Source organism: Micropterus salmoides, unplaced genomic scaffold (genome assembly GCF_014851395.1).
Source record: "Micropterus salmoides isolate LMB-PRFRI ecotype aquatic unplaced genomic scaffold, ASM1485139v1 Ms_hic_scaffold_1, whole genome shotgun sequence".
NCBI classification, from domain to species: domain Eukaryota; kingdom Metazoa; phylum Chordata; class Actinopteri; order Centrarchiformes; family Centrarchidae; genus Micropterus; species Micropterus salmoides.
Genome location: NW_024040040.1, coordinates 37,728,374 through 37,754,451, shown reverse-complemented (window position 1 = coordinate 37,754,451; position 26,078 = coordinate 37,728,374). Strand labels below are relative to the sequence as shown.

The 26,078-nt window shown below is 42.1% G+C and overlaps 1 protein-coding gene across 7 annotated transcripts in view; it reads right to left on the bottom strand.

Moving 5' to 3' along the window:
• Positions 1–26,078, bottom strand: part of relch (RAB11 binding and LisH domain, coiled-coil and HEAT repeat containing) — a 38,353-nt gene that overhangs the window by 5,510 nt on the left and 6,765 nt on the right. The window contains exons 2-28 of one of the 7 annotated variants that reach the window (XM_038726172.1): positions 23,852–23,941; positions 20,547–20,618; positions 20,347–20,402; positions 20,073–20,186; positions 19,547–19,741; positions 17,711–17,805; positions 16,905–17,037; positions 16,539–16,708; positions 15,901–15,976; positions 15,723–15,818; positions 14,368–14,391; positions 9,793–9,905; positions 9,341–9,431; positions 8,583–8,654; positions 8,339–8,479; positions 8,062–8,226; positions 7,519–7,666; positions 7,272–7,428; positions 7,031–7,154; positions 6,323–6,371; positions 5,541–5,620; positions 4,877–4,983; positions 4,612–4,711; positions 2,212–2,294; positions 683–746; positions 418–556; positions 171–287 (exon numbers count right to left, since the gene is read on the bottom strand). In XM_038726172.1, the coding sequence (XP_038582100.1) occupies positions 171–287; positions 418–556; positions 683–746; positions 2,212–2,294; positions 4,612–4,711; positions 4,877–4,983; positions 5,541–5,620; positions 6,323–6,371; positions 7,031–7,154; positions 7,272–7,428; positions 7,519–7,666; positions 8,062–8,226; positions 8,339–8,479; positions 8,583–8,654; positions 9,341–9,431; positions 9,793–9,905; positions 14,368–14,391; positions 15,723–15,818; positions 15,901–15,976; positions 16,539–16,708; positions 16,905–17,037; positions 17,711–17,805; positions 19,547–19,741; positions 20,073–20,186; positions 20,347–20,402; positions 20,547–20,618; positions 23,852–23,941 (2,871 nt within the window). Of the gene's footprint in view, positions 1–170; positions 288–417; positions 557–682; positions 747–2,211; positions 2,295–2,985; positions 3,069–3,102; positions 4,261–4,611; positions 4,712–4,876; positions 4,984–5,540; positions 5,621–6,322; positions 6,372–7,030; positions 7,155–7,271; positions 7,429–7,518; positions 7,667–8,061; positions 8,227–8,338; positions 8,480–8,582; positions 8,655–9,340; positions 9,432–9,792; positions 9,906–14,367; positions 14,392–15,722; positions 15,819–15,900; positions 15,977–16,538; positions 16,709–16,904; positions 17,038–17,710; positions 17,806–19,546; positions 19,742–20,072; positions 20,187–20,346; positions 20,403–20,546; positions 20,619–23,851; positions 23,942–26,078 lie in introns of those variants that run through there. The other 6 variants (XM_038726164.1, XM_038726179.1, XM_038726185.1 and 3 more) reach the window with 6 other exon arrangements.

Here is a 26,078-nt window from a genome sequence, read left to right as displayed (position 1 = left end):
AAAGTATGAGTAAGGGGAAAATCTTTCACCTGAAATTTCATGTTATCTGACTGTATGCAGCTGTTATTAGGGCTATAAATAAAAGTCCCCCCATAGAAGTTAAAGCCAAACTGAACAGTGCATGGTCGAGCCAACAAAGACCATTACATATATGACCTATAGAAGGATACAGCAGCAGGAGAGGGCGCTGTAGGCCTCAAACAGCTGGGTGGCGATGTCAATCCTCTTGTTTTCCACAGCCTGGCTGTTGTTGGCCTGCGCCAGCTTGTGAAGGTGTGGCAACACGACTATAGGAATAAAAAATGAACAAATACAGACAGAAAGTTAGTGCACGTAAGAGGCAGAGCAAAAGCAGAAGAAAAAATATAGACGTCTGTTGGAATTATAATTTTTTATCCATTTGTGTCCTTTACATACAATCGTCTCTAAAGCGTGGCTCTGCATTGGGTCCGACCCTTCCAAATGTCCTGATGATCTCCATGTGCAAAGAGTGCTGATCTTGGTACTGAGGGTCTTCCAGGAATGACGCCAGCTGCATTTTTACACGCTCCAGCAGCTACACACACGCGTGCAGAAAGTACATTTATACATGTTTTTATGATTATTAGTGTAAGGGTTTGTTTAATTAAAAGAACTGTCTGCGTATTACGCTTGTGTACAGTTAGGCAGTTCGTTTCCCCACCTCCTTTTGCGTGACAGTCTCCATGATGGTACCAAAGGCAGGGATGGTGGATATCCTCACTGAGCTAAAATCAGCAGGGGAGTAAGACAATGATTTCACCATTCACAGTCACTGTATAACTATTTTAGGCACTCTCCAATCCCTCCATTAGCATGTCTCTACGCAAGAATCAGAATGAGTCAAATATTATTTTCAAATACTTTGAAATTTCAAATCAGATTTATGTGAAAAAAGCAGATTTTCAAACATTGATACTAACTGATTTTACTGAAATTATGTATTTTATCCAAGCCTCTACACTAAAACCACAAAGAAGAGTACTTTAACACATGTTCTAGGTTTTATCCAACTATAGTGATTACACAGTAATGACATGCTAGTAACCACAGTGCTGACTAAGGTGGTTGCTCACGCAGTGGACTAGCAGTTTAATTTCTGCTTTCTGTCCAAATTATTACATGACCAGTGGCTGTGAAAAAAATAGCTGTCAACTGCATGACATATCATTTTTAATCTCTTTTAAATGACAGATTCAAGTCAGGATTTTCTATAAAACACCACATGTCTAATTGCTTAGCTGATCCTGTAAGTTTAAATTTGACTGGGCAGTTGCAACAATCTAATTGCCAATGATGTATTCGGATCAGTTATTTTTTTTAATATCTGGTAAATCAACTGATGCATCAAAAGGTATGCAAAATGATATATGTTTCAAAACCTTGTTAGTACTGTATTCCACTAGAACATGAAACTAGCCTAACTAAACAAAATTTTACAAATAATATTTGACCCAGATCTATACTGAACATGTCAGATCTATAATCAATGTCTGCCATTTTCTAACTGCTTTATAACTTTATATATTCAAAATGTATAATAAAAATATCTCACACCAATCAATGAAAAGAATGCAAGATTAATGGGGTGCTCTTAGGGTGATGTTAGATAATCATTCCAAAGTCAGCAACAGCATGAAAGACCAAAAGATACAGTCGGGCCAGTAAGTTTCTCTTTATGTCTCTACGTAAAAGATATCATGCCAAAAATCTTAAAAAGCTTACAAAAACATATGCTAAGATTAGATAAAGTTAATATATGTTGAATCTAAAAGTTGGGGACATGTGTGTAATCATTAGCATAGCATTTCAATACAAAGAATGATGAGATGAAAAGGGCTGCATTCCAACAGTGTGACCACTGATTTCATTAGCTTGTGTAATCCCAAAAATGAAGGCCGGATTAACACTGGCAGTCCGAGAAATCTTTCTTTTACTTGTCGGAGATCTGATCTTTGAATAACTGTCAAAGGAAGTCTAAGAAGGTTGTCCCCATTCATCCCACACTAATGTTTCACAAATCAGTGTGGATCCAGATCAGTGGAGGGTTACATGTCTTGTGTTTTATTAGCGTCCAATCAAGCTCAGCGAGACAGGTTTCTGGAGGACACAGTTTTACACTGTAAGGACGCAGCCCCCCCCCCAAAAAAAGACACTGTTTACAGAGAGGTTTTCTTGTGTCGATTGACTCACAATTCAGGCCCACTGCACAGAGTTATAAGGGCCGGAGCCGCCCGGCGATCTACTAATGCTTCACTCATGCCTCGGAGAACCAACTGCAAACCCACCATACAGCAGGGTGAGAGAGAGGGAGAGGCAGGGGTGGGAGGGAAGGAGAGGACAGAGGTGAAAGAAAAATGTAGAAGAAAAAAGATAGAAGACAGAAGGTAAGATATGGAAGAGAGACAGTGAGAGAGAGAGAGAGACAGAGAGAGAGAGAGAGACAGAGAGAGAGGATAAATCTGAGAAAGACTGGGTGACAACCACTAGCTGACGGGTTGGTCAGGAGGAAGGGCCCTGCTTAAACGGAGTGGGGTGGGGAGGAAGAGGAGGAGGGGATGGGGTTACAGACGAGCATGCTGTTGCCGCATGCATGCACAAATCTAGACTGGTTAGTGTTGAGGACTGATGAGGTGGCGAGAGCTGGTGTGGGTTAGTGTTGCAGATTGATGATGCAAACATGCAGGGGGTTAGTGTTTGACAATGGTTAATGCTGATGAACCACCCCATGGCCAAGCCTAAACCCAAACAGGAGCAAAAACCAAAAGGAAGAATCTGAAGTTGTAAATTTAAATCGTTAACACAAAACAAATGGTTTATCAATGAAGATACTGTCTTGAGAGATTGTTTTGTGCTGAATTTGCTCCTGGCAGGTACAGACTTGCTTCAGTGTGATGGGTCTCAGGCGGCAAAGAGAAGGGGGGAGAGAGACGTGGCGCGGTTTATTGTTGTTGTTGTTCCACTTACATTTCAGGGTCGGAGGACAGTGTGATGAGAGCCGGCACCACTCTCTGAGCTACCAGCGTCTCATTCACCCCCTTCACCAGCAGCTGATCGGATTGGACAGAGCCAGCCGTGATGTCACAGAGGTGGGCGGGGCATTGGGACAAGAGCGAGCAACACCGCCAATAGATACAGAGAGAGAAAAAAAAAAAAAAAAAAAAGCAAAACAGAAAAGGGGAGGGGAAAAAAAACAAACACAAAAAGATAGATAGAAAGTGATATACAATGACAAGAACCATAGCTGCAAGGCACGGAACGGCACTGCATGTAACAAGCAAGTGTGCGTACACACACACACACACACACACACACACACACACACACACACACACACACACACACACAGACACACACACACACACGTATGCAGAAGAAATGGCAACGCCAACATAGCTAAACTGCACAAATACGTGAGCATAAAGCTGTGGGCTCCTTTCACAGACTCCAGATCAGATAATTATTTCATTTCATTTGATTTAAATTGATAGTCTGATCCAGGATCTGTGAATGACGACCACATTTCAACCCAAGGTTTTGACAATGGTGGACAGCTAATCACTATGGAATGGTGACAGCGGGGTGTGTTGGGAATGGGCAAGTACTTCACAAAAGGGTGTGGGAGGGGGGACATAAATGAAGCCTACCACTCCTCCTCCCCCAAGTTTAGATCAACATAGGCCAGGTTCTACTGCTATACCTAGATCATCATCCCAACATTTGACCTTTAAGTGTGCACAGATCTCAAAATGACAGGGAGAGGTGATTGGCTCTGGTTGTTTCTCACTGTTTAGGCCAGGAACCTGGCTTATAAAAGGGATACAATCAGCGGAATAAAATCGCAAGGACGAAAACAGGGGAGTCAGTTATCTCCCTTTAAAAATAATAGTAGTATTATATTTCCACAAGACTTGAAATACTGAAAAAGTAAAAACAAAATCATGAGAAAACATTTCTGATGAAATTATTCTTTCCAACAACACTGAAAAGGAACAGGCCTTGAACACTTGTGACTGTACATTGTCACTGCCCGAACCTGACTGCAGGCTTTCTCTGACATGGAGCAGATATTTATGTAGTCAATTATGAGACCAATGCACAGTGAAAGGTCTGATGTTTAACTCTAGGAGGGTCTCGCCGCACAGTTGGAACCAAGCAGTACAGTAGTCTTTTACTCAACACTCACAAGACAGAGTAGCTAGATATTAAATGCATGTTAAACAGCAACAATAGCAAGCAGAGCTAGCACACGTACAGCAAATAGGTAAAAATGAAAATAATATATCTTTAATGTAGGACTGCACAGACAAATTTAGCTCAATAATACAGTATCATTTCATTTAGAGAGTATTGTCTATTATAAAATTAGGATGCTTTATCAGCACACATCAGGAATCACAATACACAACAAATTAATCTGGATTACAATTTTATCCACAATTCTGAGATGAAAGCAACTTATTCTTATTCTTATTATGTCTAGCGAAAAACTTAAAACAGAAAAATTGTAACAACAATGACACATTTTTAGGAAAAATGTATGTAAATTATATCTGATCAAGACTCTAAACTGTGTGTGTGTGTGTGTTGTACCTCAAACATCCGTGCTGCAGTACATCGTACCAGTGCAGAGGTATGGACTACCCCATACCACAGAACAGTGAGCAACAATTCATGGTACACTGGATTAGCACTGAAAAGACAACATAACATATTAGATGTTTGTTTTTTTAAGCATTTACCAACAGCATGCAAATCAATTAGATTGTCCAAACAAAAAGTGTGTGCCATTACAGGCATATTTTTAAAAGTGGGATATTTTTGCGTTGTAAGCCCTAAAAGAGTATGTTTGTCTCACCCCAGCTCTACAAAGGAAGCCTTCAGGCTGTCGAGAGGTGCATGGGATAAAGACAAGGTTGTCATAACATCCTCCAGGAAACCCACCAACAACTTGCGATCGTCCTCCTGAAAATAATTCTTAGAATGTTTATGTCAGTTACACCATGTAGGCAACAAATACACTAATGTCTAAATTTGAATAAGTGTGTGCAAATGTCTATTATTTAATTTTTCCGGACAGCAGAGATCTTCTGTCACTTTCAGCATGAGTTGAAATTGGCTGCTCAGAACATGTTTTGTTGACATGTTGTGTTGTAAAGTAGCTACAGCATGTAACACTGTCCAGTGTTTTGCATGTGCTGCGTCATTTTGTGAAACTACAATCAAAACAAAAACATGTGGCAGCTTGATGTGTTATGCGGCAGATTCCCCCTTGTGACAAACAACAATAACCAAGTGCAATGTGGTTCAGAATCCACATAATTTCACATGCACAAGAGGAAAGGGGGCAAAAATACTCAAAAAGTCAACTAACTATAGAGAGGAAATCATTGACTTATTGAAATACTGTAGACTGGTTTATCTTGCAAGACACTAAAAACAATAACAAGGTTTTTAGATGATAAATCAGCTTCAAGCGCTCTCTTTGGTTACCATTTGGATATGGGCTGCTATTCGTTTACCTGATTATAACAAGTCAGCACTCCAGTGGCATAGATGGGGACTGTGGCTTTGGTGAGAATATCGTTCCCTGGTGAAACATCTGAGAGAGAAATAAAACCAGAACGAAATTGGTCATCAAAAATCCAATTGCAGTTTTTGCATTCTACTGCATCAAGCGACACCCTTTCTTTCTTGTGGCTGCATAGCACTGTAGTTTATTGAGGCTTCCGCTTAGTGGAGAAATTCCTTCATTCATCTGTCATTCATTTCTGTATGCACAATTGTGGGTCAAGATTTGACACTCAGACTCTATTTTTCTGCTATTTAACACTACTACAAGCTGTGCTGGACATATTATGGGTATTACTATAACGGGTTAAAAGCCCAATTAACCAGGGGAATTAAAAATACGCCAACGTACAATTAAACATGACAGGACATGAGGTGAGGTACAGTCTACAGCGTTAATTATATTGTTGTTGTTTCGCAAAAATCTACTGAAAAGGACAATTGCAATGTAAAAGGTCACACTGACCTAAACACAGACTGGGTCTCAATACAAAAACACATTTCATAAACGGCCACAATACCAAAGCTAAATCACTTGGCAGCCAGCTGAGACCAAGCACCTCATATAACTACAGAAACATGTCCGGAATTAAAAACAAAATAGGGGAACACCCATAACGGACTCCAAATAGCTTGTTTACATCAGCAGTGTCTGCGTCCGAACTCCACCTATCTACAGTCTCGAGACAAGAGAGAGCTAAGAAGAACCAATGCACATCTGTGTGTCACTCACCAACATTCTCTTCAGATAGTCGGAGGATCTCTTGGAACTGTGGTTTAACCTGAAAAGGTCATGAGGATAAACAAAATGTCATTTATAAATATCATTGACATTGAAGTACTATTTTAAGTACAGTATTCTATACCCCAAATTGATTTTTGACCACTGCTCTCAGACTCACAGTGAAGCCCTGATAAATACACATTATGCTGTACACTCCTGAATGCTACTCTTCAGAATAAAGTCACTCCAGCTGTGTTTGAAATCAGACCCTCATTCCTATTTGCACATTCATTATTCCCTACACGATAAACACTTTTACTGTAGAGTTAGTAGTAAATAAAAATTTGAGACAACTACAAATAATCAACATTTTGCACACTTCAGCCATCTCATGAGCAAAACCGAAGCATTGCTTTGTGAGATTTTTAGCATGCTAGTTTTTACTCAAGGCACAAAACAGTGCATACATTTTACACTTAGAATAGGAGACACTCGAAATGGCTGAAAATATAATATAGTGCACAGGCAAATGAAGTAAGGAATTCAACAATTAAAATGATAAAAATGTGTACGTTTTTTAAATTTTTAAGTGGAGAGGCAGGGTTGAGATTAGCTGAACAAAGAGAGACTGCTCCAACTTTATAAACACCTATCAAAAGTGTTGTGGCTGCACAGTTTTTTGCACTCTCCCTATTTCAAAGAGTCACATAGTTTTACCTTAGTGTTGGTAAAAATCTTGCCGAAGGTGCGGCAGAACCTCCAGAAGAAGCGAGAGAACTCGTGCACGCAGGTCGATGATGTCACGTTGATACGCCCCACGATATCTATGAGCTGAGGAAGGCTGGAAACAGAGCAGAGAGGGAAGTCAGTGTATGAGTTTGTGATATGTACAAACAATATATATCTTTGCGTGAGTGTGTGTGTGTGTGTGTGTGTGTTATGTGTGTGCATTTCTCACAATTGGTTGACCACCCATAGCAGGCTGTCCCAGCTGGTGGTTCCTTCGTGCTCTAGCTGGTGGTCGTAGAGTATCAGCAGGGCACTCAGCATCTCCCTGCTGCCGATGATGGTTGACACGTCCTGGAGGGGAGAGGCTGGTCTGGGGAACCGGGTCACTGCAGGATCAAAGACAGAGGAACAGAAGGGCAACTTAGAAAATGTAGCGCTTTAAGAATGACTACTACTTATGATATGTGTGTGTGTACCCTCTATTGGAGGTATGTCTCCGTGGAGTTTGGCTCTGCTGGTGAACGGCGCGTTTTGCAGTACCACACCAAACAGAGGAGGGATGAGAGACTGCAGGGCCGACAGGAACACGTGTAGCTTGTGCTCATCCAGACCGTGTTCTCCTTGCTACACAAAACGGGAGGTATGGAGAATAAGAACAGGGGAAAAGAGAAATAAAGACTGCACAATTCATCGTTTGTGTGGTGCCACGATCTGCAGCTTGTAAATGAAGTGTCTTTCTGAAAGCATTCTTACTTTACAGGATTTTTACCACAGAGTACTGTATATCTGCATTAACAATGATTTCCTGGTACATATTTAGAGAATGCTGCTATATTTTCATACTTCTGTTCTAAATAATATTTAATGTAATTACTGAACATTACAAGTCTTGAACATTCTGTGATGTATACATCAGTTGGATGTTTTTGGCTCAACAAGCCCAATATTTAATATCAGGAAAAAGAAAGGTTATCAGGTTGTAGGCCCAGCAATGAAATTACTTGCACACAGGCACTTACCATAAGTAGTTTCTCTATACGTGCCAACAGAGAAGGGATAAGTGCAGTGTGCAGGGTGCCCAGCTCTGTGGTCCAGGCAGCAAAGGCAGGGATGAAGACCTGGTGGACTGCACTGACCACCCGCTCAGAGGGGTCGCCAAGGGACAGCAGCATCAGCTCGAAACCCTGAGCGCAAAATAGGGGAATACAAATATCAGCGGCTCAAAACAATTACGAGAAACACTTTACAAAGTTCTGACAAACGGCTATCACAACACACACACACACACACACACACCTGGGAGTACTTGTCAGGGTCATCTATGTAACCCATGATAATACTCAGACTCTTGACCACAGCCTCTCTGACCATGTCAGCCTTATCCTCAGCGAGCATCTGCTGCAACATGGACAACACCAAGGAGCTACGGATCTCCTTCTGCAGAGACCAAAAGCAAGTTACTCATCTTTATAAATATAAAATATATATATATATATTTTTTTTTAACCATTTTTGTTATGTATGCACCGTATGTTCTTACAGGCAGGTATGGCGCTAAGGCTCCACAGGACTCTGCCACCAACAATCTCCTCTCTGGATATTTGTGATTAATCTGCAGAGGAAGAGAGCACGATTTATAGGAAATAGGTGCTGAAACAGTTACAGGAAGAGAAGTTGAAAGATGCTGAGTGGCAGACTGGAGGGCAGCCGTCGTGGAATGGAAACAACTCCAGTATCATCAACATGCTGACCCTGTGGAAACCGCTACTGGTCTTTCTAGGCTGGATTCTCAGCCTCCAGACTGCTGACAGCTGTTGTTGACTTAAATGTGTTGCATGAAGCGACACAGGTGGCAATGAAAATAAAACTGCTATCATATATAAGTCAGGGACACCACGCAAGTAATGATAGTGATTTTCTGGATCAGAACATGCAATTACAATAACACTGAATGGTATGCTCACTAAACACAAATACTTTTTCTACCGTACAATGAAATATTTTTTGTATTAGAAGTATTTTTCTTTTGTATTTTCAAATCTACATATGCAACAAAAATAGCCATGGTTAATTTGAATGCTCTAGTCTTTGTAATGAAACAGAAGAGAGAAACATGCCCCATAAGGACAAAATGAAGCGTCACAAAAATCAAAAACAAAAAAATTACATAATAAAAAGTCATCTCAGAGGTTGGACAAGCACGGCTTCTTTTTGGAGCAGGTGTTAGCAAAGCCCTCTTTGTGTTACCAGCAACAGTATATTCAATAACAAAGGCCAACTGCAGTGCTTGTACTCTACCTGCTCCCAGCACTGAGGAAGTAGCTCAGCCTCGACACGCGTGGGACCCACGTGCCTCGCAAACGCAACACACCCCGTCAAGATCATTTGTCTTTGGAAACAAACACACACAAACATATGAGAACATGCCGCTGGATAAACTCTTGGGGCTAAAAAACGGTTCCTCTGTAACCAGCATAATAAAGTACACTGCAAAAACTAAAATCTTAGTAAGATTACTTATCTTAATTGAAGGAAAAATATACTTGTTTTTTGTCTGACAAGATATTTCTTCTTACCAGGCGGCTTTTATGTTAGAGAAAGTTTTTTTGGCCTTAAGTAGCAAGTGAAATGTTCTTGTTCTGTTGGCAGATAATTTTGCTTATTTTAAGTAATATGCTTTTTTGCCTTGTTTTTGAGAGCTCAGTTTTTGCAGTGCATGTTGTTCTGTCTACACACACAAACATACACACCTCTGCTCCTCATCTGGTCTCTTGATTAGATTAAAGAGGATGTGGAGGAGCTGGTCTCTCTCCTTAGGCTCTGGGTGAAGGCAGGCGGTACACAAGATGAGTGGAATCAACTCCTGAAGGAGAAACAATGAGAGAGAAGCAGAGAGCGAAGGGGCATCACTTTAGATTATTTTGCAGAAGGAGAGTGAGCTTGTAACACACAGGGAAAGGATGGTGGGTAGCAGTCAAGCTATGGAGGACAGGGAATAGGAAAGGGGGAGAAGGGTATTTATTAAAATGAGGAGAGATAATAGGAAAGTCACAGGGAGAAAGAAACACAGGGGGGCACCTTTCAAACTGACAGGAGTCCGTCAACACCAGTGAAAACATGCTTACCTTCAATACCTCCTTGTTGTTATACCTCGACTCATTTTACTTTGGAGTCACACACACACAATTAGAGCCACGTACTGCAGAAACAGTGAATGCACACACCCGCACACAGATGCATATAGACATATACCTACTGCTCTAGTTCCCCTACTATAACACAGCTCTATCCCAGAGTTCAGCCAGAGTTTATGGACCTTCCAGCCAAAGGGGCGAGAGCCCAGCTGCCCTTGATACAGGGCCTCCATGGTCAAATTGTGGTCAGCCTTAAATTCCCGCCATACACACCCAAATTAGAGAGTGCACACAGAGTTAAAAATATGTTTTTTTTTTTTTTTCCCCCCTCAAACAAACTGTTTTTTTTCCAGGAAGAGATCATATTTTCCTGCCAAGTGCTGGAAGAACGAGCAAAACCTCAAAGCTGGATGGACAGATGGACCTGACAGAGACACTTTGGTAAAGATAGGCTACGATGAGTCACCCGCTCAGCGCTGGACCAACACTCTGAAGTCAGAGCCATGTTGGCTATCTTTAAAGAGTAAAAATATGGCATTTAAGTATCTCAGGGTCATTTCAAGTGGTTAAAGGGGTTAAATATGGGTGAAACAGTTCAAGCGTCAAAAAGCAGCAAAATCCTGCAAATGAGCTGAATTCAGCCAAATTTAACTGTCACATTCAATAATCTTCTGCCCTTGGCCTCTGAAAATACCAAACATTTTCACAAGAGACATTTTTGGAGACTTAACAGAACTGGCCTGATAAAAAAAATAAAGGAATTCATAAACAGCACACATCTGAAAAACCAGAACCCACAGTCACCCTGTTCTATTTTTGTGTGAACTGTGTGAAATCTGTGCGTTTCTGATGTGAAGACTCCTTTCAGGAGGTTAAACATGTGACCAGTGCTGGATAAACACTGTGGGCAGGTAGAGTGGACAGCACGACGCCAGCACCCAGAGGCCAGGGGGTCTGATGCTTTACTTTAAAGAGCAGAGTTACTGCAAATTCCAGTCCAGGGGCCGCTATGTGCAAGAGCCTGCATCCAAATGTTGCACTGTTTGTGATTTTGACTCCCCACATTCTCGTCCCACCTTAACAATTCTTATCCCATTTTTTATTAATAGCTCTTTTTTAGCACAAGTAAATGTCCAGACAATGCAGTACCACTATTCCTTACAATGTTCTTTGTATTATGTTTCTTTTTCTATTTGTGACTTGCTGCACAGTTGTCTCTTCTTCCAGATGCTGCGAGTACCAGCATAGAGATGGATCTCAGAAAATTAGAATATGGTGAAAAAGCAAGTTTTTTCCAAAAGCAAAACTTTTATATATATTCTAGATTCATTACACATTAAGTCAAGTATTTCAAGCCATTTTTGTTTTAATTTTAATGATTATAGTTTACAGCACATGGAAATTAAAAATCCATATCTCATAATATTAGATACAGTAACATCGACCTAAGAAGATCCTTTAATCTCTCAGTCTGGTATAGCATAAACAACCACAAACATGGGGAAGACTTCCGACTTGACAGTTGTCCAGAAGACAGTCATTGATACCCTCCATAAGGAGGGTAAGCCACAGAAGGTCGCTGGCTGTTCACAGAGTGATGGAAAGTTGACTGGAAGTGTGGTAGGAAAATGGGCAAGAGCAACAGGGATGACCGCAGCGTTGAGAGGATTGTTGAGCAAAGCCGATTCATGAACTTGGGGGAGCTGCACAAGGACTGGACTGAGGCTGGAGTCAGTGCATCAAGAGCCACCAGGCACAGACGTGTCCACAAAATGAGCTACAAGTGTTGCATTCCTGGTGTCAAGCCACTCCTAAACCAATGACAGTGTCAGAAGCGTCTTACGTGGGCTAAGGAGAAAAATAACTGGACCATTGTTCAGTGGTAGAGGCACACAAGTAGCTTTAAGTCTAGTTTGAAGTCTGTGATGATTTTGGGTGCCATGTCATCTGCTGGTGTTGGTCCACTGTGTTTTATAAAGTACAGAGTCAACGCAGCGTCTACCAGGATATCTTAGAGCACTCCATGCTTATTTCTGCTGACAAGCTTTATGGAGATGCCGATTTCCTTTTCCAGCAGGACTTGGAACCTGCCCACAGGGCCAAAACCACTAGTAACTAGTTTGCTGACCATGGTATTATTGTGCTTGATTGGCCAGCCAACTTGCGTGACTTGAACCGTATTGTCAAGAGGAAAGTGAGAGACACCAGACCCAACAATACAGACGAGCTAAAGGCAGCTATCCAAGCAACCTGGGCTTTCAATACACCTCAGCAGTGCCACAGGCTGAATGCCTCCATGCCACGTCGAATTGATGCAGTAATTCGTGCCAAATGAGCCCCGACCAAGTGCTGAGTGCATAACTGAATCTTTTTCAGAACGTTTCAGAAGGTTAACATATCTGTATTTTACATTCTTTATTCTTATATTTTGAGACATGGATTTTTGATTTCTGTGAGCTGCAATCCGTCATCAAGATTAAAACAAAAAAAAGGCCTGAAATATTTCACTTTATGTGTAATGATTCTAGAATATATGAATATTTCACTTTATAACTTAAATTACCACAGAATTTAAATGATGTCGGCCATTTGAGGTTTACCGTAACTCCTAATCTTTTGTTATCAACAGCCCTGATAAAACTATCAGTGTTCTTTGTCTCGCCAGGAATTCGTAGAAGATCACAGTTAATGTTGCCAATTGAAAAAGGAAGTTAATCAAGACAGCACACATTTACTCTCTTTACAGCAATACCACTTCTTGAATTTTACACACACACACACACACACACACACACACACACACACACACACACACACACACACCCCCCGTATATTAAATGGAATTAAGGAAATAGTGCCATATCAAATGAGCACAAATCACCAAAAGAAAAGGAAAATCCAAGTAAACCAGAGCTGTACAGAGAATATTAAGCTACAGTACAGCACAGTATATTGAAGTAAAACATCATGTTTAATGATTTACCGTGTCTGATAATACAGCCAGGTGGCAGGCAGAGTTTTAATGCATCATTCCACCGTTTCAAGTCAAACACTTTTTGTTCTTAAGTGGGTGTCAAATTCAAACAACAACAAGGTGTGTCTCCAGGCGTGTGGTGATTCAAGGTTCAAGTTGCAAGATGGAACTGTGAGCAGCTGTGTGTGTGTACGCAATGTCATGGTTGGCGAATCTAACGGACTCAGTACAAAGTCCACACCACTCAGGAAGGACCCCGAGGCTTCAATTTTGTGTTTAAATTTTTTTGTCATCCTCTCCACTCAGTTTGTTTGTCTAGATTCTTGAAAGAGATTAAGTTCTCCATAGGTGTGGTGGCTGATTAAAGCAACATAACCACGGTGATAGGCAAAGCAACCTCATCGAGAACTACTCCAACCAGACTTACCTCTTTCCAGCTCTCCATTTTGTGTCTTATCAAGTTTCAACACTTTGTGTGCAAAATTCAAGCACATAGTATTTGTATACACAAGGACACACACAGACCAAAAAATGCATGCAAGCAGTTATGCCCAGGCAGACCTGTGCAGGTGTCTGCATTACAGCTTATAGGAGCAAAAGCTTGATAACAATCTAATCTTAAAAAAAAAAAGCAATCCTCTTCCCTTATTTGCTCAAAAGAAATTAACACTCAGCTTGTGACAACAAAGCAAAGAGTTCTAGGAGGAAAACTGGTTTACATTTAGTTACCTGGAATCACTGCATACTGCATTTCAAGCACTTAAAAAAACATTTTCTTTTGTTATATTTAGCCATAACAATATAGCATAGAGCTATATTAATTTCACTCCAGATTTTGAAAAAGCCACTTAGAGTTACTGCAAATAAAACAAACAGGGAACCAATCAGAAAAGGATAGAGTAAAGATAAACTAGGTTTAAGAGAAATACAGTACATGGCCCATCTAAGGCTAAAACTGCATACCTAAGGCCATCATTGCATGATAGTTCATATTTTGGCTATAAATTAATTTTCACATTTCCTATGCAGGATAGCATAATGGCATTAATAAGCACTTTACAGAAATGTAAGAGCTACTGCTAATTAAAAATAATTATTCTGGCAAGTCAGACCCTATGTGACAGCAGTTGTAGCCAACAGGAGCAGGGCATTAGTTACATACTCTTGGCCTACATGTCATGTGAGAACCATGCAGATGAGTGCGTGAAAAGACTCACCTGGCAAAGATGTGCAACCATTCTCTAGAAGAGAGGCATGCATGAGAGTGAGAGAATGAGTGAGACGAAAAGAGAAGAACAAAAATAAAACCAGTGAAGGCAAAAAAAGGACAGCAGACGTGAGTGGGGGACAAAAAACAGCAAAGGAGAGATGGTGACAACACTGGTGAAAACAAACAGCATCATAAAAGAAGGTGAAATTCCCAATCAATAGATAGACACAAGTCAGCTAGGTATTAGCAGGCTCAAAAATGTCCATGTTTAGCACGGCAAATCTCAAAATGAGCTCTTTATTCAAACGGTTGCAGGCAGAAGACACAGTCAAATCTTCTAAGTATAACAAGGATAAGCGTGCTACGTGCAGCTTTAGTACATTAGATTTAAAACATTAGTATGAGCATCTTAAACAAACCAGCAGTTAGACCAATTAGAGCTCTGCCAAGAAGACTGGCAGTCTCTGCACAGAGTGCGTCACTACGTTGCATGTTAGCTGAATTGTGGGCATGCCTCGTGGCATAAACCAAGAAGAGGGTGGTATTCTTTCAAAGCATGCAGAACAAAACCTTTCTCACAATAGCAGATGAAATGGGTGAATCAACAGCAGAAAAATCACTTTCAACTTATGTATCTCTTTAAGCAAAGCTACAAACAAAATTCTGACTAGAGAGGCAACATTCACTTTTTTTTTTACGAGGTTTATGGAGAATGTGGTATCTGGGATTGAATTTAAAACACTAATTGCATATGATGTGTTCTCTATATACATTATCTTGACATTAATTTGCAACAGCATCACTTTTAACCACTTGAAGGCTGTTTAGAATTGGTTCACTGCCCTTCTACGAAGACATAGTATGGATCAGATAGTATGGAGGGGACAGAGCGTTTGCTGTCAGGGCCCTGAGGCTCTGGAACAGCCTGCCTGAGGAAATCAGGTCGGATGAGTCAGTGAACTCTTTTAAGTCCCTTCTTAAAACATACTTTTATAGGAGAGCTTTTCCTGATCTTATTTGACTTTATTTTATCCCTTTTATTTTATTGTATTTTACTAATTTTATATTAAATTTTCATGCTCTTATCTTTTTTTGTATTATTCTTTACACTTGTTAAAGCACTTTGTAACTTGTTTTTGAAAAGTGCTCTACAAATAAGGATTATTATTATTATTATTATCAGAATTTGCAAGCTGAAGATGACTGTGTTCCCTGCAACTCACCCTAAGTCTCACCCTGCTTAGCCTCGCTGCTGTGTGTGTATCTATTGGACACTAAGAAAAGAAGCCTGTGATGAGGACATTAATGAGGGGGATACAGGGAGGAGGAGATGAGCAGGAGGAGCAGCAGCAGTGGGGTTACCTCTCGTTTGGCAAGAAGGACATTAGGGACGATGTGAGGGAGGCAGCGGCCCAGCATTAACATGACACTCTCCTCACTGTCTGCTATGCGGGACACCTGGAAACAAGAGGCATTCTGTTGTGTAGGTTGTCATAAATGTTCTGTTTGTCAGTCTGTGAAAAGGGGTGCGTGTGCTGACCTCTGCTCCCAGGCGGCTGTCAGAGCACATTCTGCAGAAGGACAGCAGGGCTTGCTGGAATGCCGGGGATAACTTCCTGCGACGCCACAAACAACAAGAGACCCAAAACAGTCACTACAGTCGGTGCCGCATAATATGTACTTCACAAGAACTCTGGAGACCACTGAATGATTGAAGATCGGACTGGGTCACCCTGCCAGAGAGCTTAGTAATGCCAGTCTCCCATGTCACTTGTCACTGCTGACATGTTTTAGGCATTGAGTTAAAGTGCTATTAGAGTGTCTTTGTGGTTACATACGCTGATAACTACCTCCATCTAGTGGTTACATTTAATAACTACGCAGAGATGGGCAGTGTGGCTGTTGAAAGAGGGGTACGTAATTCAAATCCAATGTTTCTCCTCACTGTCCGCTAGCTGTCTGTTCTGTGTGTGCACTGAAAATAAATCCGGTGTTTGTACTCAGCCCTGGCTCTGTAAATGGAAAAAAAACAAATTGTCCCGCACCCCGCCAGACAACACTTTTCCAGCCATTACAGCTACGTTTTGTGTGCCAGGTAAAGGTAAATGAGCACACGGGTTTTTGAAAGTTAACATTTATTCATTTATATGTTTTCTGTAAATCTGAGTTTCCACTCACCTGTTAGGTTGATCAAACACAACAGGAGGCCGACTCTTAAGCTTGTTGTGTGACTGTGGGTGGGGCTGTGATGTGTTCTGAGCAGAGGGGGGGTTTGGGTCAGTTTCAGGCTCTGAAACCCCCCGGATGTCCAGATACTGGCCGTTATCAGTAGGAGGCTGAGGGTAAGACTACATTAAGTGAGGATTAATGGGTCAAATGTCTGGGCCTCTGTAAAACTACATCAAGAAACATGCAAATACACTGAAATCAATGAAACAAGTCTCACTTTTATTGTGGGACACATGAACTATTAACCCTGTATAATTAGTCACTGGCATTAATTAACATAAATCTACGCATTACATATTCAAACTGACCACATACCACAGAGACAGGGTCACTGGAGGAAGTGTTAGTGGTGGTGGAGGAGGAGGAGGGGTGGGATGTATTCTGGGAGCCCAGGTCCAGAGTGGACGGAGGTGGGGAGGAGACCGTCCTCTTCAGTGTCTGAATCTCACTGTGAGGTGGGGGAAAGGAGACAGGAAAGGACACTGTCAGAAAACACTACGTAATCTTATTAGTGAAGACGTGAGATAAGAAGATAAAGAGCTTCCATCCAAAAGTAGTGGCAGAACAGTTCTGTAAAATGTCTCATGCCACATCAAGTCATTTTTATTTATATTGCCTAATATCACTAATCTGCCAAATTTACTTTAGAATTTGTGCAGCATATGACACAGTCTGTAATTAAACCCTTGATTCAGATAGAGGAAAAACTCCTCAATTTCCTTGTAAAAGAGAATAAACGGAAAAATGGAAGAGCAACAGAAGAGAGATCTCTCTGCCAGGACAGACAAGAAAGGTTGTGGTTAAGCAAATTTGTCTGAATCTTAATGGCGGCAATTAAAGATTCCACATGGGAAGGAAAATAAGTCCCACTCTGTAATTTCATGCAGCATTGGTGCTTGGGGGAAATTTCCAGATTGGTTCTACCTCATGGCCTGTTTTGACCACAATTATGGTAAATAATGTGGACCGAATAGCTGAAAACATTTTTTTGATGTTCATGGATGCTTCACATTTCCCTCTAGCAGTAGTGGTAAATGTGTGATTAATAAGATACATAGAACAACTGTAGGCAGTGTCGCAGCCAGTTGTATGTTAGAACAAACATGCACTCAGGCACATACCTCTGCAGTTTCTTGATCTGCTCAGCTAGACTCTGCTTCTCGATGTTAAGGAGGCTTATCTGGTACTCCAATTCTTGGACGACTTCTGTCTGTTGCTATAGAAGGACGAAAAGAACATGCATTATTACACGTTATTACCTCAGCTCAACAGTAGGTCAAAACTCTTCATGAGTTGGTGATGAGACTGCAACTTTTATTTCAGTTCCACTGCTTTTTTTTTTTTTTACTAAAACAATGTAAATGTAAAGCTTGATTTATACTCCTGCGTAGGGTCTACATGAGTAGCTACTTGTGCGTCGGTGTATCTGTAAATCTGCAATTACACCCCCAAATGCTAGTCGGCGGTAGCGCTACAGTGTCCACTGTGTTGACTTTTGCCGGCCGAGCAGGCTAACTTCCGCTTTAGCCCTCTGCTAACGTGAATGGGGGTAAAATTGTATACGTGCGGCTGTTATAGACTTTTCAAATGTTATCTACTGAATGGATCACATTCTGATAGTGAAACAAGTCATTTCGCTCGGGTTGTGACAGTCAAATATATTGATCCACCATATTACAGCCGCCGTTTTGGCCACTAGTAAAAGTTACTACAAAGCACAGGGCACTTCAGGTCGGCTTGAAGGCATTACGAGGCTACCCAGCTGACCAATCACAGTGCTTACAGTCCGCGTCGACTCGATGTGTAGTTACATTTTTGAGGAGGTGCACGTCTGGCGACAGCCTCTGCGTAGCCCCGTAGCCTACGCCGTCGACTCAATGCAGAAGTATAAATTACACTTAAAATTGCGTTTTTCATCATCATCACTGTAGATCTGTAGACTGCACCCACTACTCTGGGAATGCGTCAAAGCAATTGACTGGGAAACTTGTGCTGCTGCTCATAATTGTAATCATGACAAAAATAAGTTAAAGAGTTATGGTGTTTTTCCATTTCTACTTTAATAACAGCAATTTTCTGATCACAAAGCTTTTGATGCAGCCAAAAGCAAAATCCCTGACGGGCTCACTTATTACATCACTCTTACAATCTCTCCTATGTCTCATTCTGTGTGTGTTTGTGTGTATTTTGGGCCTGTGTGTGTGTGTCTGTGTGTGTAAAAACTAGTAATAATAATGGAGTGAAAAAAAACTGAATATCCCCGAAAGGGATTAATAAAAGTATTTCTTCTTCTTCTTTCTTGTCACACTCTGCCTGTCTGCCATGCCGTGTTTTGCGCTTTTGTGTTTAGTTAGCGTTATTTTGGTCTGTTGGGTTTTGGTGGTCTGTCTTGTCTGTCGTCTAGTGTTCGGTAACCCTTGTCATGTCTGTTACCCCAGTGATCCCTCTGCATGTCTGCCTCTGTTTTTCCCTGCTCTCTCTCTCTCTCTCTCTCTCCCTGCCTGTGCCTCGTTAGCCTCATGTCTTTCACCTGTGTTGCTCCCACCCTGCTCGTTAGTCCCTGTGTATATATACCTGGTGTTTCTGTCTTGTCTTTGTCGGGTCATTGTATGTTGTCACCCAGTGTTACAGTGTGTTTCTCGTGTCATCAGCCTCGCTTGTTGTGCCTCCCTGTTTCCCTGCCTGTTATTGGATTTTGTATGTTGGATTTCTGTTGGACAACCTTTGTTTTTGGACTCATGTCATCAGCCACTCAGTTTGTAAGTGTGCTCACCTTTTGTTTAATTAAAACCACCAAACTATACCTGCTCCGCTCTGTGTCCTGCATTTGGGTCCTCCAACCTGCTTCACCACACAAATCCCTGACATTTCTATCTAAAGCCAGAAATCCAACCTTGATAAAAGGTACAACTCAATGAATTAAACCCATTTATGTAAATACTCAGCCACACACAAACCTGTTTTGACAGGTCAGGCTTCTTTGGGGGATCTTGGGCGATGCAGTTTCCTGGAAGAGTGCCGAAATCCACCCCCACTGACACATCAACCATGTCCCGAGGAGAAGGGAGGGGGGTCCAACAGTTCCTGTAGAGCTGTAACAGGTCAGGGGGCTTTGGGATGTTGAGGCCAACATCATCCCACAACTCAAAGTCCTGGAAACATGTAGATAACAAAATAGCTGAACAATGCTAATTTGTGGCAAACACTGGGTGTTCGCTAGATAGATAAAGAAGGACACGACGCAAACTCAGAACAGGACAGCCGATCCGTTGAATTTATTTATGGTCACATGACCCTACCACTGATCTTAGACCAGTGCCCTCATACTTAAGTCTGATTCCCCTCTCTCACTCTGATTTTGCCTTAGGAATAAAAATACTTTTTATAAAGATGCAGGCAGAAAGAAATGATAAAAAAAAGGTTCATTTTTTAAACATTTGTCATTTTGTCTTTAAAACATGCGACAACAAGAAAAATCTTTACCTGATCATCATTTTCATCAGAGAAGGTGATGGCTGAGAGTTTGTATTCACTTTTTAATAAATACTCATTCACAAGGAAGTTTAAGGCTCTTTTCTCCAGTGGGCGTATAGGCTCCTGAGGTAGAGAGGAAAGAGAAGCTGTGAAATGATTCACTCAAGGCCTTGCAGGGATACACTTATAGGGGTTAAAAGGAACACATCTAATCTCTCAATTCATTTGAAAAGAGGAAAGAAATTTACAATTTCCTTAACACTTTTTAACACAGATTCCCCACCTGAATTTCAGGACTTGACTTGAAGTTTTTTCTCTCCTGAGAGGGCACTTCGCTCTCTAAGAAAATGAAAAGATATTTGATGAGTTTGAAAGAATGCTGAGCGTTATTCTTCTAGAGGCATTCTCTTAGTGGGGAAAAAAGGGGAGATAGGTGTAACAATAGAGGGCTCAGGTGGAGAAGAAGTTAAAAGTACGCCACACCTGCTGCCTGAGTCAAGTTGGCGCGCAGAGCCTGAATGGTCTCCTTTGCTTTCCGTAGTTCAAACTCCAGCACTGGACAGGAAATGACAACACACACACACACAGGAAGTGCATCCAACCAAAGACAGGGAACAAACAAATAAAAACAAAAATGGACATGAAAAACAAAACCACACAAAAGATCGTAAGAGTCATAAAACAAAACAACAAAAAAGCTGCATGCAAATCATGGGTCTAAGGAACGCATGCAGCAGAGGATCATGGTAAAGCCGCCTGGATGACTGTCTGTTTAGACGTGTGTGTAATGCATTGAGAAACATCTCAATGGTAGGATTTCCTGCCCTTGTTTTCCTCCCATTGATAGCACTGATGTGCCTGACTGGAAAAAAAAAATGGGAATCAAATTTACTTTAATTGTAGCTGAGGTGAGCAAATCTATTCCAGCTATAGAAATGTAGCCTTGACAATCTAGGAGCTGTCTGACAAAGGATTTTTTCCAACAAGTTTAATTACTAACAAGTAATCAAATCATCTGGTTTCAAGCCACTCAAAGGACAGCCACTGCCCAGGTTGTTACTTCTTAATAGTCTAGGCCATCATTCTATGAACAACACAATATAACTATAAAACTAAAGAATCAAAATGTAATTTAGAACATGGTGTATTACTGTTTTAGACTTTAGAAAAAAAAAGCAAATCAAGCAAGCTGTTTCTGACATACGATCAGAAGCAGCAGACATTTGGACAATAGTTGATTTGTACATTGAAATTTGAAAGGCTAAACTAACACTGAATAAATAAAAAGAACACACAAGATTCTCAAGACACGTTGGATAAAAAAAAAAAAAAAACACACGCAAAAAAGTAAGAAGCGATGGAGCAGGAAAACTATGTTGCATAGCTGTGCACTGAAAATCTGCCATCTGATCTGATCCTGCTCTTGTCCCCACATCTAATGTCTAGGATTGTGGTTCAGAAGGTATTGTAGTAGGCTTCAAACTTTTTTTTATTTAAATCTTTATCAATCTTTAGTAATGGCCAACTACATTGTTCAATTTCCTGTAAGGTCATTGGCAATTTTAAGTTTCCACAACTTAAGTAATACTGTATTTCTGCAAAAAGAATCAACACGCTAGTTGGACTTTTTTTGACCAAATCCACCCACTCTGACGCCATCATCCCTAACCTTTCCGGCAGATCGAGAGTGCACAGGATGCAAGCGCAACAAAATGGAAAACCAAGAACTGAATAACGGGGAGAAGATTAAAAAAAAACAAAAAAAACCCCAAACAAATAGGCTAGTCTGGATGGAGTGACTTGTCCAGTATTGTTCACTGGGGTTTGATCAACGTCAGGAGAAAGCCAGAAAACCCAGAGTCAGACAGCTGGGGGGCAGGCATCTTGGCAAGAAGAACAGGTCGGGGGGGGGGGGGGGGGGGGGGGGGGGGGCAGTGGGGGTGGGTGAAGAGGGAAGAGAGGAGAAGGAATGTGCCAATTTGGTAGAGTGGACAGTGAATAACAGTCACTTTAAAAATATGTATCATTTGTAGTTGGGAGCACGGAACAAACATCTCTGCTGCATGGTTTTACCTGTGCCCTTATTATGCATTAATGTACAGTATGCCTGCTTTTCAGAACTGAAAAAAGCCTCAAACCATGAGCAACCTAGTTCACTGTCTACATTTAAGTGTATCCGTCTACTACAGTTAAGATGTCGACCTTTACAAAACAGTAATCCTTTTTCTACTCATAATGCAATATACACTACACATTAAATTTCCTGGCATTTACAATTCATGCAAATAATCCTTTTACAATATAGGAAGACACTAATTCTCATGCTTAGGAGTCATCTGCCATACCATGTAAAACGATATGTCAAAATACAGAACACAAAAAAACAAAGCACAAAATATGCAGTATAAATAAATATACAGTTTGTGCAAAATTCCATAAATCCAGCTTTTTAGCACTGACAAACACTTACTGACCAAATGGGTGGAATGACTACAGAAAGCTGGTAATGCATAATGTTAACCACTGCTAGTCCACTGACTAGACTGCAGGGCGAAAAAGTAATGTTTTCATGTTGGCGAGTATAAAATAGAAAGATAAAAAATAGGAGGCAGATTAAATTAGCAAAATATGAATGGTACCTGCGTGACAGCACAGTCCCTTCTGTATTAACGTTTAACGCACATAACTGTTTGTTTTCCTTTTGTCAACAGTGTTAAAAAACAAACAAACAAACAAAAAACCTTATCAGAATTTTAAACCAGTGTTCTGTGACGAGGCGCCATCAACGTTAGACTGTATTACTGTATGCTTTGCTTAAAACTATCTATAGATGTGTCTCTGTGACGTCACCCATTTCTGAAGAGCCACTGTGTAATACAATGTGGGCGCCTCAGGCTGTCGCCATCTTGGCAGTGCCTCAGTCTGGCTAATGAGGTGGGCCGAATGAAGCCTGGTTGCTGATGCACCGCCTGTCACTCAAAGCGGCCAGGTCCTTAATTATGATTAATTTTAAGCCTTAATATATTTAATGGGTGAGTTATATAAAGACCGACCCACCATGACCTGTCATGAAGGGGGAAATCAGCTAAAAAGCCCACAACCGTTTTTGTACCAGGCTGTAAACGTGTATTTCTGCTGTAAAGTTGGACATTTTAACATGGGGGTTTATGGGGGGTGACTCGCTTTTGGAGCTAGCCTCACATGGCCATTAGATGAACTGCATTTTTGGCACATCTGCGTTGGCTTCATTTTTCAGCCCCAGAGATGCCCCATGATGCTTGGTCATGACAGAGCCACAGGAGGAAGGGGGTGTGATTAAAAATAAAAAAAAATCCTGAGACAGGTCTGTACCAAAAATACCACAGACTGACTCAACGGTGCGACACTTGATAGCAGAGGACACGAACACCTCTAGTTAGCACGAACACACCGTGTTAAAGAAAATCAAATGTTGGAATTGAAACATGTTGACAGAGTTTAGAAATACATATTCTGTTAATTAGCTTTATTTCTAGTTAAAAACGCAGCAAGACAGTATGATAATGTGAAAACACAATGACACTATTGTTTAGTGTGGATTTTGACATCATATGTTCAGACATATGCTAAATATTTTGTAATCTTACACAGCATTTCCACTGTGACAACATCAGAATAAATTCACATTTCATTTCAGTTCAGTTTCCCATTCTGTAACTGTCAATTTTCCTGTTTGTTGTCCAACTTTTATTTACCCGAGGTAAGCCAGGGTCTCTTGCTTTCAGGCCTGACAGTGCAGTTCATCTTACCTGCCACCCGCTCATCTGACTCTCGGTTGCCGTCATCTGAATAACGGGCAAAGTCCAGAGAGTCCAAGGTGCTGATGCTGCCTGCACGATCTGAACAGAAACAGAAACAGAGGGTCAGTGAGTCAAGTATACAATCACATCACACCATACAGTGACATGGGTCCACTGTCAACCACCTCACTGAGCTCAGAAATGTGACAATGCACTGATCCTCGAAATGTTGCTTTAAATGTGCTCTCCCTCCGAAGGGTCAGCGACACAGTAGCCCCACTGAATTAGGGATTTTGCTTAAGGACTCTTAACCAGGCTAGAAACCTGGCTGGGTTTACACCTATGCGCACCTGCGCTAAGCACCACATTGCCTTGCGCCACCGCACACCGGAGGCCGCTCCAGCACCCCCTGTCTGTGTGTGGAGAGCCGTCACGGTGCGACCCACCACCTAAGTTGCGGCGTCCAGCTGTCCCTGTTTTGGCTAGTGTTGGCTCGCTCCCCTCGGCACTGAGGGAGAGCAACACGCCTAGCTGTCAGGCTGACTCACATACTCGCCACACAAGGTAGTGCTTCCTCCTGCCTGACTGTGCGTGTAGGTGCCCAGCACCCAGCATGTCCCATATCTCAGTCTTCACACATGCCTCCTAGATGGGCTGGGGCGAGACCTGCCTCACAGTGTGGAAAGTGGTCTGACACTTCACCCCTCTGCTGCGGAACCAGCACGTGCTGGTCAGCACCTACAACAAGGCTGCAGCAGCCTACATAAACCGCCAGGTTGCACTCAGCGCAGCTGCTGAGCCTGGCCATGTGGGTGCTGTTGTGGGCGCACACTCACTTGCTCTCCATCAGAGCATACAGAGAGTACATCCCCGGCGTGTTGAACAGAGGGGTGGACATCATGTCGAGGGGCGGCCCTCATGTCGAGGGGCAGCCCTCGCTCAGACGAGTGGCGCCTTCGCCCCGATCTGATTGTCCAGATCTGGCTCAGGTTTGGCGTAGCACAGGTGGATCTGTTTGCCAAGCGGGAGAACGCTCAGTGTGCCCTGTGGACGCCTTTGCGCACCCCCTGTGGCCCCCCTCAGCTTCTGTATTCTTTTACGCCGGTTCGGCTGATCCTGCGCCTCTTGGACCGCCTGCAGTTTTCAACCGTGACGGTCATCCTGGTGGCTCTAGAGCGCATAGGCGCGTCCTGGTTGCCTAAAACCTACGTGGCAGTATGCTTCTCCCATCCGAACAGTGGGGAGTGGTTGCGGCTCACGCTAACCCTACTCTGTACGCAACTGACATGACCTCGTCTGCACATGCACAGCTGCGGGGCCCCCCCATCCGGTCCCTGGCTTGGTTCTCTGCCTTCCCTTGTTACACCAATGGTGACTGTGCGCACTGCAACACCAATGCCGTGGGCTACGGGGGATCGGGTGGCTTATTATGTTGGCTCTGGGAAGGTGGGTCTGTGCTTGGTGATACCGTATTGGCCAGTGTGGCGTTGACTCATCCTGCTTCGCCTCTAAACCCAATAGCGATGGCCTTAGAGGGCGAAGCCTATGCGAAATAGAACGATAGTTACGTATTGTAACTCTAGATTCTATGAATATAGGCGCAGCCCTCTAAGCAGTGGGCCTAACTGGGCCTTGGTTCTCAGTGCCGAAGAAAAGGCACTATGGGAGCCGATGGCTGGGTCTCACCATTGTATATACACAAGGTGCAGTCGTAGAGGCCCACAGTGTGAGTGGGCGTAGACAAAATTTATCAGTGCCGAGCAGGCGAGTGTAGGGGTAAACCCAATAGCGATGGCCATAGATGACCTCTGAGTATAGTGAAGCCAAAGGTATTGTTCCCTCAAACAACAGATAAAGCTGGTAAGCATACTTGTGCTCCAATTTCACTGAGCTAGGCTGGCCAGGTAGCTTAGCTGATGGTGTTAGTTTTCCTCCACTGCAATACAAGTGCAAGATTGGCCTATTTGCTCTCTGATATCAAGATACAGAAGGTGGTCAAGCCAAATGTAGTGTGTTGACTGGCTTTACAACCATGGTTTGCTTTGCAAAGTTAAGGAGCAGTGACTGTGTGAGTCCATCCATCGTCAACCGCTTATCCTGCGTACAGGGTTGCGGGATCATTGTCATATTATTATTATTATTATAATTATAAAATAATAGTTGTTGCAGAAGTGGGTTGTTTGATTTAGCATTTAACCTGGAGTAAAAAAAACACACTGCAGGTCCATACCTTTGA